Raw genomic sequence first — 12817 nt, forward strand, 5'->3', positions numbered from 1 at the left:
AAACCAAGTTAGTTCAAATGCAGTTTACCTGCATTTCATTAGTGCTGGAGCTCACAGATTTAATTATGCAGGTTAAAGCACTGAATATGGTGATCCAACATGATCAACATTTCACTGTATAAAAGGTGTTTTCACTTGTTTTAGGTGCTCAAGCTCAACAGATCTGAAATGTTTTCCTCCTTGTTTACTATAGACAGGTCGATGTGCCAAATCGTTATGTAGGGTTGTGCATGACATTATGTACCCACTCCAAAAGATCATTTGTCACTGAAGCTGGGTCATATCTGCACTGACTACGAAAGCAGAGCAGTTTAGGAAACACCTGTGACCTACAACTGCATGTAGAAATGTAGGTTGCCTGAGGTCACATGCCTTTACCTCAAACTTCCTGTGTGGGAGACAGTTATTTAAAATCCCCAGAACCTATTTAATTGGGAAATTCAATTGACTACAAAGAACACCAGAGGGCAGTAAATGCCAATGTTACACCGTGAACTATAATGACATGTCTACTCAAGTCTGGAACTGCTTTTCATTTACACAGAATCGTTTAACAATACATAGCATTTTACTTTTATTTGCATGTTCTTCCATTCTAACTGACAGAGTTGACATCTGAATGCAGTGCTAAATAAAAATATGCTTTGTTTGGAAAACATGAGGCAAATACACTAAAGCAATTATCCTTGTTAAAAAAGAAAGACAAAACAGATACAATGCACTTTAACAGTCTCCATAAGTTTAATATTCATTTGAAAATACTATATACAATGTAACATTAGGCCAATTTCCAAAAGCCTGTAAACAAAAAATACATGAAGCTTTTAAAAAATTCTATATTACAAGCTAGTAATGCATGTAGGGAAAGGTCATTTCACTAAAGTTTCATATGCATGAATAAAGGCACCTCATATGAAGTGATAAGGTTCGAAGGATGCAAGAAGGCATTAACGATATTCATTCACCATCAATGGCTTTGATATGAAAGATGAGATGTCAGAAGGGGAGCGTTACAATGGAGTCAACTTTGGCACTAATATCTTTTAATGGCTAATATTTAATTTGTAAATACAACGGACTGTTTCAGTTACAGTGGAATTATATATTTTATTGACCACACAAATTAATGTTTCACTTTCACTGATTTAGCCAGATGTTTTCTTTCAGTTGTCCCCTTTTGAGAACAACTATTTTTATTCTTGTGGTGTACGTTTAAATTCTTAATATTTGTTCATAATTTTCTCCGATTCTTAGGCAGAAGAGAGAAGTGAATCACGCCGATTCCTGCTTAAAGTGAGGCTGTTTGCTTCTGAGGTCACAATTTCATGTGCACGTTTACACAGTTATGCATGAACTCAGGATGAAGGTCTGAGCTGACAGAGGAAGTTGATAATCAACATGATGATATCAATAAAGCCTGACTGGATCGGTTTGGTTTTCTGAACTTGAAACCAGTCCTGTAACCCAGAGTTGTACTCATGGTACAGGCCCCAGAACTGATTCAAACAGTATTATGTTTAATAGTTCAAAATAACTTGCAACTTAAAACCAGAGGAAATAAAATACATCAGTAAACATTTACAAGCCAGCACTTTCTCCACACACGCTTCCTTCATTCCATGTTTTCAACTGGCCTTGGAAACATACAGAGTCAGAGACACGTAAATCATTGTCTTAGCCACAATCTTCCACAGAAGCTTAACTTGTGACGAAGCTTGTCATTTCACAAGATAAAATGTTTATGTACATTGCATGGCAATGAGTGCAACTAAGGATGAGGACAACACAAACATTAAGAGTCCCTCCTTATAAACATTCCAGATCCATAACATGTGTTCATCGCAGCACCACACACATCCACGCTCCCCTTACCACCAAAGTAAAAAAATAATTAAAAAAAACATTTGCATCAGCCAAAATGGTTTTGAATAGCTCATATAAGGTGCTACAAAAGAGTTTCAAGTGAGCTATTATCAAGTGAGTGATGTGTCAATCTTCACAATTTAGTTCCTGGTTTGGAAAGTCGTTAATAAATAATGTTTGTAACTGAATCTCATGTCTCATGATAGAGGGCGTCTATTTACTATGCAGATATGTTGATTTAAAGGCAAATATGACCTAAGAAAATTATGTACCATTTCCTCAAATGAACTGTGAAGAATAACTGAAATATTCAAGAGTAGCGTTATATGTCTGACTAAATCGCTAATATTTCCATAACACTCATCCAGAAACCATTTTCATTAAATCATGTCTAAAATTAGAATTAAAAAAAATACTTAACACAACCTTTACAATTTAAATGAGTAGTTAGTGTGTTAAGTAGCGCTGGACTCGCCAGCTTATGTTTTGCAAATCAGGTCAGATTTCATCTCCAGAGCGGAGTACTCTTTAAGGAAACCGATGTGGAAATCTCGCACTTTGCCAAGAAGTACCTTCAGCTTCTCTATGGATGGTAGGATTGTCATTCTGAAACAAACAGAGCAAAAGTTTAAAAAACAAAGTGGTAATAACTGGACACATTGATATCACACGATACCAAATAAAATATGTGAATTTGTTTGATCACCAAGTTTACCTGAAATGATACGTTCCATCTTTCTGCCCAAAGCCACTTCCGGGAACAACGCAGATTCCCGTCTCCTCCAGCAACCTCAGGCAGTACAGCATGTCAGGCTGCATTCCTAGAGCCTGCCAAACCAAATCACAGGCAGATTACAGACACATCCTCAGTGACAGCTCAGACTCTGCGTTTCTGACTTTCTTCTCAAACTTTGATTTCATTCAACTTTGTCTGAGTTACAGAACACAGAAGCTTCATTCCAGTAGAAGAGTGGCTTCTCAAGTGGAAACAAAAGTTACTATTCTGCAAGCAATTATTCATGCAATTCTTAATGAGTTTATAAACAAAGGAGTGTAGCTAACATTTATATAGTTCTTAAACAGCATAATTATACAGTTGGAATTAGTAATTCAAGTAAGAGTACTGGACAAACTGTGCAGAACTAGTACTGCTGGTTACACCCTTCCTAATCAGATAACACTTAGATCAGTGGTGATGAAAGGAAGTTTACACAATTCACTGTGAACAGTCTAGATTGCCCTGGAAACTAGCGGACAGCTGGGGTCACAAATAAAACTCTACTAGAAAGCTCAAGTTCTGCTGAAGTAGGAGCACTTGCCTTGGCTTCCTCCACTGCCTTAGGAGGGATCAAGATTCGAGGGAAGGCGTACATGGCCCCCTGGACAGGATTACACTTGATTCCTGGAACTGCATTCAGGATCTGCTCAGTTAGTTTAGCTTTCTCTGCTAAAGCACCCAGCACTGATGATTTCTCCTGAAAGAGATCGGACAAACACAATCATGCCTAGTCAAACCCAAACATTAAAACTCTTATTTATGCAATAACAGGTTACTTATGTGTAACATTTAGAGGTTTATATACTAGAAACCACATAACAATAGAAAGTTACTGTCAGTGCCAGTACACAGCGTGCTTTACTCCACCAGGAGACACTAAACAACTAACCTGGTGGAACTGTTTGAACGTGTGCTCTTCTGGTTGAGGAGGGTTGACAATCACATCCATTGCAGCCTGGCCTGCCAAGGGGGGACACAGACGAACTGATAAAAGCTTGACCAGCTGGGCCTTGACCTCAGGATCCATGTTGATCACCTCCATATATCCACCCCTGAAGCCACACCTGTGGAAGGATATGGACATGTCACATGAGTTCTCCACGTTCATCAGCCAAAACATAATATTTGAGTTTTTTGTCAGAGAAACCCTCAATTCCAGTCAGGCCACATTCCACAAAGTATCAGAGTCGTCGTTTAGACTTTTGAACAACCAAACATAGTTAGAGGAATTGGTTTTTAACAACTATTGACACAATAGTGCTCACTGGACTGCCATTAAAACTTTACCACTTCAGAGATGTCCTTACAGATGGCAGCTTGACACTGAAGGTGGTGGACATCCCATCCATTTAAAATTTCAAATGATAAAAGCAGACGATGTCTAAATATGTTTGAGGATACTGTAGTTGTGTCATGTGAAAGTGTGTGAAGGGTCAGTGAAAGCTGATCTTAAGGAGGCCATCTCAAGTTAAGGCACATGCTGACCGACCCCTGCAAAGGTTCAAGAATAGGGATACTCACTCTCCAGTGTAGCCTTTGGAAGTGGAATGGAAGGAGACGAGCTCCACACTGTTGAAGTACTCGGGACCCATCTCATATAGCACCTTCTTGAAGGAGTGGAACTGACAGTCAGGAGCGTACACATTGTCCTGATACACCTGCCAGCAACAGTACAAATCAACATTTAATGCATAATGGTCACAATGTGCTAAATTAGAACAGGATTTAGGCAACTGATGCACACATTCTTCTGAATAGTTTTACACTTAACGATGGTTCAAAAGTTACTAGTCCATACAGTTTTTTTTATGTTCTTGAAAGAAGCCTTATGCTCATCAAGGCTGCATGTATTTGATGAAAAATCAAATAAAACACTAAAACTGTTTAATGTTATTACAATTTAAAATGACCATTTTCTATTTTAAAATGATAAGCATTCATGTAGCTCAAAATGAATGGGTTTGATCGCCAGGGAATGCATGAACTGATAAAGCATATACAAAATGCATAAATGTAAATCTAAAATGTCATTGAATTCCTGTGATGCGAGTCTTAAATTTAAAAAAATATTCTAATACTGATTGGTGCTTAAAAAACATTTCTTGCTATTATTATTGTTGCTTAACATTTTTGTGGAAACCATGATTTTTTTTTTTAAGGATTCCTTGGTGAATAGAAAGTTTAAAAATAGCGTGTATTTGAAATAGAAACTTGTTGTAACATAAAATGTCTTTACGGTCACTTTGGTCAATTTAATGCATCCTTGCTAAATAAAAGCATCGATTTCTTACCAATAAAATTAAAAATTAAAATACTGGCCCTAAACATCTGAATGGTAGTGCATGTTTAAAGATAAATCACTTCCAGCTCAACTAGTTTCTTATCCAAAGCGTAAATGCAAAAGAGCAGAAATTGTGATTACCTCATCTGACATAACAAAGAGATTCTCTTCATAAGCAAAGTGCAAGACTTCTTCAATGCATTTTTTACTCTGGACCTGACCTGTAAAGAGCAAGCAGGGATGATGGAAGAGAGATGACAGAAACCTAGCACAACATATCTTGACATGCCTTATTTTAATACAGTGATTCTCAAACCGATGCATGAACACACATAATATATATTTACAGTCTCCCTCTTCGATCAATATTATCAAATATTTTGATGACTCATTCTGCAATACAGATTTCATCAGGATCCCATGAACCATCACAACAACACACATCACTCCCGAGACAGGATAGCACGAGCTTGGGCAGATCACAAAACGTATCCGACTAATATGAATTCTACACAAAATATTCTATATATCTTACATTCATTATGCAATTTTCAGTAAATTAGTGATTAAATTTGTTTGTCAACAAAGCTATGAGCTGCAGAAGACTTGCCTACAATTCATATGGAAGTAATTTTAGATCTCGTCAGCATCAGTCCCCACTCACGAGGGATCATGACTGGAAAAAGAACATGAGGTATTAAAAGGCACATGCTCTTCTTTCCAGGACACCTGCTAATGCTATTGGATCCAAACAAACACAAGGGCGTTACGTATCCTAGCACACGAGAATAGCTTTACAATATACCTACCAGTAGGGTTGCCAGGGTTAATGATGCAAATGACTCTTGGCTGACAGTGCTGTTTGGCAGCATGATAGGCTCTGTGAAGTTCATTGATGTCCAGGGCCCAGCAGTTGTCCTCATCTAAGTAGTAGTTGACCTGTACCGCATCCATCTCTGAGATCGCAGCAGAGTAAAGCGGGTATTGAGGGATGGGGATCATTACACCGGTCCGAGAAGAATCTTTTCCAGACACCAGTAGCCGCAGAATAGTCTTAAAAACAAAGTTTGGCTTTGTTGGTAATGTAGGCCAAGTAACCTGTCAAGTCTTTTTGATTGTACACATCCACTTACTCACCATAATGCCATCACTAGCCCCAGTGGTGAGGTAAATGTTTTCCCAGTCTGAAGGAACTCCTTCATCTCTTTGCTCTATGTACGCAGCGATGTCTTTGCGGATGCACTCTACGCCGGGGCTTGCACTATACGACCCTGTGACAGAAACACATGCGTTAGCACTCATAAAGCACTTACTGCAGCAAAACACTCAATGGAAGTGAGTGTTACGATACAGGTCTATTGTTCCCCAGCTTCCCGAGAACTGCATGATCTGCAATAACAGGGGATTATGGATGCTTTCCAATCGCTACACTGAAAACGGAGTTTTATATTGTTTTATATCATGACCTTAACCAGTTTGAACAACATCCTCAGAGGAACAAATGCACACACCGAGACTGTGTCCCCCGCAGCCCTGCAGGATACGCCGTGCTCTCCATTTCGCATCCTCCGGGAAACTGGGGCTGTCCATCAGCTCAGGGAATGTGCAGAGAGCCACCACCTGCACAAATGAACACACAGATAAAACACACTCTTATTTGTCTGCAGTCAGTGAGTGCAAATTGAAAGGTTTAAGAGCAAATACAGATAAATGGTCTCTATGCATGCCTACTGCCCATGTATTTCCACTAAAATCTCAATACTAAGTCCATTTGCAATCAATTATATAATTATTCAAAACAATAAACTGCAATTGACTCATTCAGATTGTGGCACTATTTCTATATGCATTGTGCTGTAACTTCTAAGCACAATGTTCCATTGATTATTCATTTATTTTGCACACTGAAGGGGGGAATCAGCAATCTGAGCTGGAACTTTGTTCCCAAATATAACAGAGCCAAGGCGAGATGGCTGGTGGAGTCCAGTCCCTCCCAAAGTTTCCAAGTTCAATAACCCACACAGGTCATAGGCAGCTTTCCTTTGACTCTCTTTTGCTCAATGATGACATGAGCGCAAGAATCATATGACCACACTGACCAGAAACTATGACTATCATGCAAAGCGGTGTTCTGTTGGCTCTCAAGAAAATGTATTTCACAAGCTGCAGAGTCTCGGGCCATCACAAAAGCTTTTGTTCAGCTCATAATGAAAGGCTGGATCAACTTTGACTAAACTAGGCCAATCATAAGAGACAGTCTTCCACTGGAATTTGCAGTGTGTTCCAAAACTGTGAGTGGTCAACAAAAGCAGGCTTTTCTTTCACGCCATACTACAGTGAGCACAAACTGGACTCCTCGTTAACCTGAATAAACGTGTTCATGCTAAAAAGGTCACTGATTTTGTTTGTAGGTTCTATGTTGTTTTTACAGTCTAAATGAGCTGAAAAATCTGTTATGTAGTTTCAGGAGCATTGCATATATAATAAAAAGACATTGAACAGTTCAGGGGAACCAAATTTGCATGCTGTAAAAATAGGAAATAATGTGCTTCATTTAAAGTTGTGATAATACTGGAGTAACAACAGATCTTTTATTTTGCATCATGATCATTTAAGTTAAATGTATTATTGAAAAAGAAAAAAATGTGAGCTGGGATTTGGTTCTATGCAATTGCTGTTGACTGGATTCTGAGATGTGGGCATTACATTTAAAAAATGGTGGTGAATGCATGCGAGCTTGAGGATGGAGGGTTTAAGTGGACTAAATGATTGGAGAAGTCCAGCATATGTCACCTAAGAGAAGTCTGTTGTTTCACTGGAAGATTGAGTTTTGACATTTTTATGCTGATTTTAATACCAAAACAACTTTTAAATAAAAATATTAAGTTTATTAAAAAGTTGACTATGAGACCAGAATAAATTGTGTATTTTTGGTTACCTGTCTGAGGAAGGTGATTGGCTGTTGTCCCATGGCATGTGCATCACCGATGTTGGCTTTGATGACTTCAGAGAAGGGCTTCGTACCACCCTATAAGAAAATATGAGAGGTGTCCATTATGTGAACAACACCTCTACCACAAGTCTTGCCCAGAATCCATGTTGCAAACACATCAAATAGACCTGCCGTCACATGTGTGTTCAGTAGAGAAAAGATTATGTCTACCAGTACTGCAGTGAAAGCAGGTGTTTGTCTGGATATGCACAATTAGGTTTGGTCACAAAAACTAGGCGTATCAGCTGTGTTACATTCGTATAAAGCTAATGTTGTGAAATTAAGTTGTAGAACATTTTGTTCTTTCAATCAGGCTACGTATCATGACCTACCACAGACATAAATCTCACTTTCGATGACAGCAAAATTGATTTTACGTCATTGTCGTCCTCAAACATTTTGTACCATCTGGTCACATGCTAAGGGCATGGCAACACAAAGTTCAGCAGTCAATCAAGGTCACGTTATGAGATGAGGAGACCATCAGGGTCTGGGGGGGGATCATGCCCTTGTCAGAGGTCTAGAAGGCACCTGTTCAGGGGCTATAAATAAAGCTCCCTTCCCAAGTGCTCATCTGTCATTGCTGGGCATGCAAGCTCAAACATACTTCTACGTCATGGTAAAGAGAGTTAGATAACATTACTGCTGAATGGTCAGCATCACAGGAATCTGGCAACTTTGTTGCATTGCTTTGATAATGGCACTGCAAGTAGGTCAGAAAGTGGACCGAGCACTGCTTTATTCAAATCAACTCTCATGGACACAACAAGAAAGGAAAGAAAAATAATAAAGATGTGCCACTACAAGGCATTCAGGGTGGATCGTTTTGCACATTACTTCCAACCACCAAACACATTTGGCATGAAAAGCAGTATATCCCTAAGGGGATGTCCTCACATCTATTCAGTAACTAGAATAGAATTAATGTTACAGCAAGTTTGAATATTTCCTATTTTAGTTATTCAAGTATTTATTTTTCATCCTACAATTTCTTTACAAATTTTAAATAAAAAAAAAAAAAAAAGTTTTAAATGTATTTAATTCCACCAGTAGCATTTGTGACCAAAACCTACTTGAAGTTGTTGCTGTATTTAATAGTGTTGTCAACTATATATGAAAGTGCTTTGATGTCATATCAATATTTCAACATAACTGGTGTAAATGATCGAGGTTTCCAGCTTAACCCTTTGAACGATTACGTTAAGTGTCAAAACTCCAGAAATGGATACATGTAAAAAAAATTATTTAAAAAAAACTAACTCTAAAAAACTAATTACTCTGCCGCACATAAATCATCACTAAACATGTCAGTAGTCAGATGTGTGAAACAAATTCCTTTACTGAGCCTGACTATTTTTTTGCTTTTTTTTTTTTCATTAAAAAAAAAAAAAAATGCTTAACTGTATTGTTTGCAAATTTCTATTGTGTCTACCTAACTGTGAACAGGAATAAAATGCACTTTTTTAAGAAAAGACGTGTTTGCTTTTGGTCACCCCAATCAAACAAACTTTACAAACAAGTAGCTCTGGGATACTGCATTTAAAGATTTCTCACCTCCTCCAAGTATCTCTCGATCTCTCCAGCTTTGATCACGATGGGTCCTCTCACGGCGTACTCCACAGCCTTCACCTGCGGGTTCAGTGTGTCCATAGTCAGGGTCTTCTCCCGCATCTTCCCGCCGAGGCGCCCAGCAGACACTTTAGCCTCGGCGGTGATGAAGCGCATCTGGCCGCACTTCTCCACGGACGGACCTTGGGATTTGTGTCGCACCCCAGTAAGAGAAGTGAGTGTTAAGGGGGTACACTGATCGAGAGCTCCGGCGATCAGTGATCGAGCTGCCAGCGACTGCAAGCGATACATTTCTGCTCAGTGAGGAAGTCGAGTCTGTCTGGAGAACAAGGAGCGAGGATGCGCGTGAAGAGACGCTGCTGTAAAGATACTGTTCTTCTAACCGCGAGTTAAAGCAAAGGATAAAATTAACAATAAAAAAAATCGAAATCACTTCAGAAAACGTTTCTTCTATACGAGGCCGTATATCCGCATTATCGAATGCTTAACTGTACCACGCTCGCCAGAGAATCATCTCACCATCACCTACTATCATCCACACGGCTATCTTTATGCGCTCACTCAGCGCGCTCATGTTTCTGTTCGTCATGGGGGTTGTAGTTCTCATGCTGCTGTTTGATCCACCTTCACCATTCACTGCGCTTACAATAAAACTACAATACCCAGCGCTGTCTGAGTACCGCAGCCGGTGGGTGTGTGTGAGAGGCGGAGACTTTCTCCGTTGTCACAGTCGGCAAAAATTTCATCAGCACACAGGAGTGTGCAAAAAAAAAAAAAAAGAGTCTCTGACTAACGTAGATTAAAAAGCTTTAAACTCAGTTGCAAATGAGATGTGACATGTCTGGTAATTTAAATTTTCTTCTGTTTTTTAAATATTTTTAAACGATTTTCTTAATAATCTGGGTAGAGATAGGTATCAGATTAAACTTTAAAAAACTGAATAAAAATTTTGGAAAACATTTTGTCCCATATTAATCAAATCCCCACCCCCAGTGTCATAAAACAGGATTCGTCTTGTTTGCGTCTTTTGTATTTCATCACAATGAAGAGGGAGCAGATCATCATGACATATTACATAATACAGTTTAACCGTTCATTTTAAATCAGTTATTTCATCTGTTATTTCATCTACTCGATTTTTAAAAGAATTTTTTTTTTTAATCATATAAAGTTTCAGTCGAGTTCATAGACCATACTGTTTTTGTTCATTTCATTCTACTACGTTAAAATGTCTCATACATGCATTAATGTGGGTTTTATTTGGAAAGTATACACAAATTCAAGTCAAAGGCTGGAGTAGTGAAAATGTTTCTGTAATCAGGATGAAATGCTGCCATCTGTTGGACACAAGGCTGTATCTCGATTATTTATTTTTTATTTTTTTATTATTATTATTATTTAGAATAATCTAAATAACCTCTCACTGGTACCATAACATCTCTTTGTCATGTTGTCTTTTATTATTATTATTATTATTATTATTATTATTATTATTATTATTATTATTATTATTTAGAATGCCTACCTCTCACTGGTAACATAACATCTCTTTGTCATGTTGTCTTTTTATTATTATTTTATTATTATTATTATTATTATTATTATTATTATTTAGAATGCCTACCTCTCACTGGTACCATACCATCTCTTTGTCATGTTGTCTTTTATTATTATTATTATTATTATTATTTATTATTAGTAGTAGTATTATTTAGAATGCCTACCTCTCACTGGTACCATAACATCTCTTTGTCATGTTGTCTTTTATTATTATTATTATTATTATTATTATTATTTTATTATTATTATTATTATTATCATTATTATTATTATTATTATTATTATTATTATTATTATTATTATTATTATTATTATTATTATTATTATTATTATTATTATTATTGTTATTATTATTATTATTATTGTTATTATTATTTAGAATGCCTACTGGTACCATAACATCTCTTTGTCATGTTGTCTTTTTATTATTATTATTTTATTATTATTATTATTATTATTATTATTATTATTATTATTATTATTATTATTATTATTATTATTATTTAGAATGCCTATCTCTCACTGGTACCATACCATCTCTTTGTCATGTTGTCTTTTTTTATTATTATTATTATTATTATTATTATTATTATTATGTTGTCTTTTATTATTATTATTATTATTATTTAGAATGCCTACCTCTCACTGGTACCATATCATCTCTTTGTCATGTTGTCTTTTTATTATTATTTTTTAATTATTAATTATTATTATTATTATTATTATTATTTAGAATGCCTACCTCTCACTGGTACCATAACATCTCTTTGTCATGTTGTCTTTTATTATTATTATTATTATTATTATTTTATTTTTTTTTTTATTATTATTTAAAATGCCTACCTCTCACTGGTACCATACCATCTCTTTGTCATGTTGTCTTTTTATTATTATTCATAAGCTATTTCATAAGATATTAGGTAAAGAGTGGTTCAGTTATAACTGATGACATGCAAGTGAAAACGTTTTAACACAAAGAAAGATTTTCCAGTTGTTCCCAAACAAGTTTCTCTTTCAGTCCGATCGAAATTCGAATTTTCTCAGAAAACGTCATTAACACCCTATGTACCAGTGGCCTACGTCATCTTGTGAGAGGTTAAAAGAGCAGCCTTGTGCTGAACAATGACTTGTTTAGCATATGAAGAGGACATGAGATTCCCACAGTGCAACCAACAACCATGAAGTCTGCAGAGCCACACATTTCTTTCTTTTTCAATAGGCACTCAACAGAAGGCTTTAGTATTTAAAGTGATATGGACAAAATGCTACTTCTCTGCTGTCATTTCAAAACACTAAAGCAGTCTATGGTGCAGTGTTTTGGGGTAATACTATGGAGACTAAAATAATGATGAAAGAAATGCTTTCTGCAGACAGGACAGACTGGTAGAACTATAAAATCTGCAGATGCTGTAATTAAATATTTGCATAAAATGGGAGGTGTTTTTTTTTTGTTGTTGTTGGTCTTTTTCATTTTGATTAAGCTTGTCATTAAGTATTTATATTATAAAATAAAACAGCCCTCTGATCATCTCTTACATTTATATTGTATTACAAACAAAACATATTTCTGTACACACTTTTCAAATGTTTTGATTGTATCCCATGTTTTCAGATATATAAAAACCTATTTAAAAAAAGTCAAGCAGTAGGTGGGGGTGGGGTTATGAAGAGCTGAGTTTTGTCCTTAACAACAGAACAAAGTGAATTTTGAAATTACATTGTGCAAATAACATGTAAAAAAGAGACACTGATTTAGCCTAGAGCATACAGAAAA

The 12817-nt window shown here is 36.5% G+C and overlaps 1 protein-coding gene across 1 annotated transcript; it reads right to left on the reverse strand.

Moving 5' to 3' along the window:
• Positions 1-719: 719 nt before the first annotated feature.
• On the reverse strand, positions 720-10031 carry gpt2 (glutamic pyruvate transaminase (alanine aminotransferase) 2). Its single transcript, XM_058781466.1, has 11 exons — positions 9469-10031; positions 7861-7950; positions 6434-6542; positions 6060-6193; positions 5732-5975; positions 5064-5143; positions 4163-4299; positions 3531-3705; positions 3183-3338; positions 2579-2691; positions 720-2469 (listed from the first exon to the last, which is right to left on the reverse strand). The coding sequence occupies exons 1-11, from the start codon at positions 9772-9774 to the stop codon at positions 2343-2345; spliced, it is 1671 nt and encodes a 556-aa protein (XP_058637449.1). The 5' UTR covers positions 9775-10031; the 3' UTR covers positions 720-2342.
• Positions 10032-12817: the final 2786 nt, after the last annotated feature.

Source organism: Onychostoma macrolepis, chromosome 07 (assembly GCF_012432095.1).
Source record: "Onychostoma macrolepis isolate SWU-2019 chromosome 07, ASM1243209v1, whole genome shotgun sequence".
NCBI classification, from domain to species: Eukaryota; Metazoa; Chordata; class Actinopteri; order Cypriniformes; family Cyprinidae; genus Onychostoma; species Onychostoma macrolepis.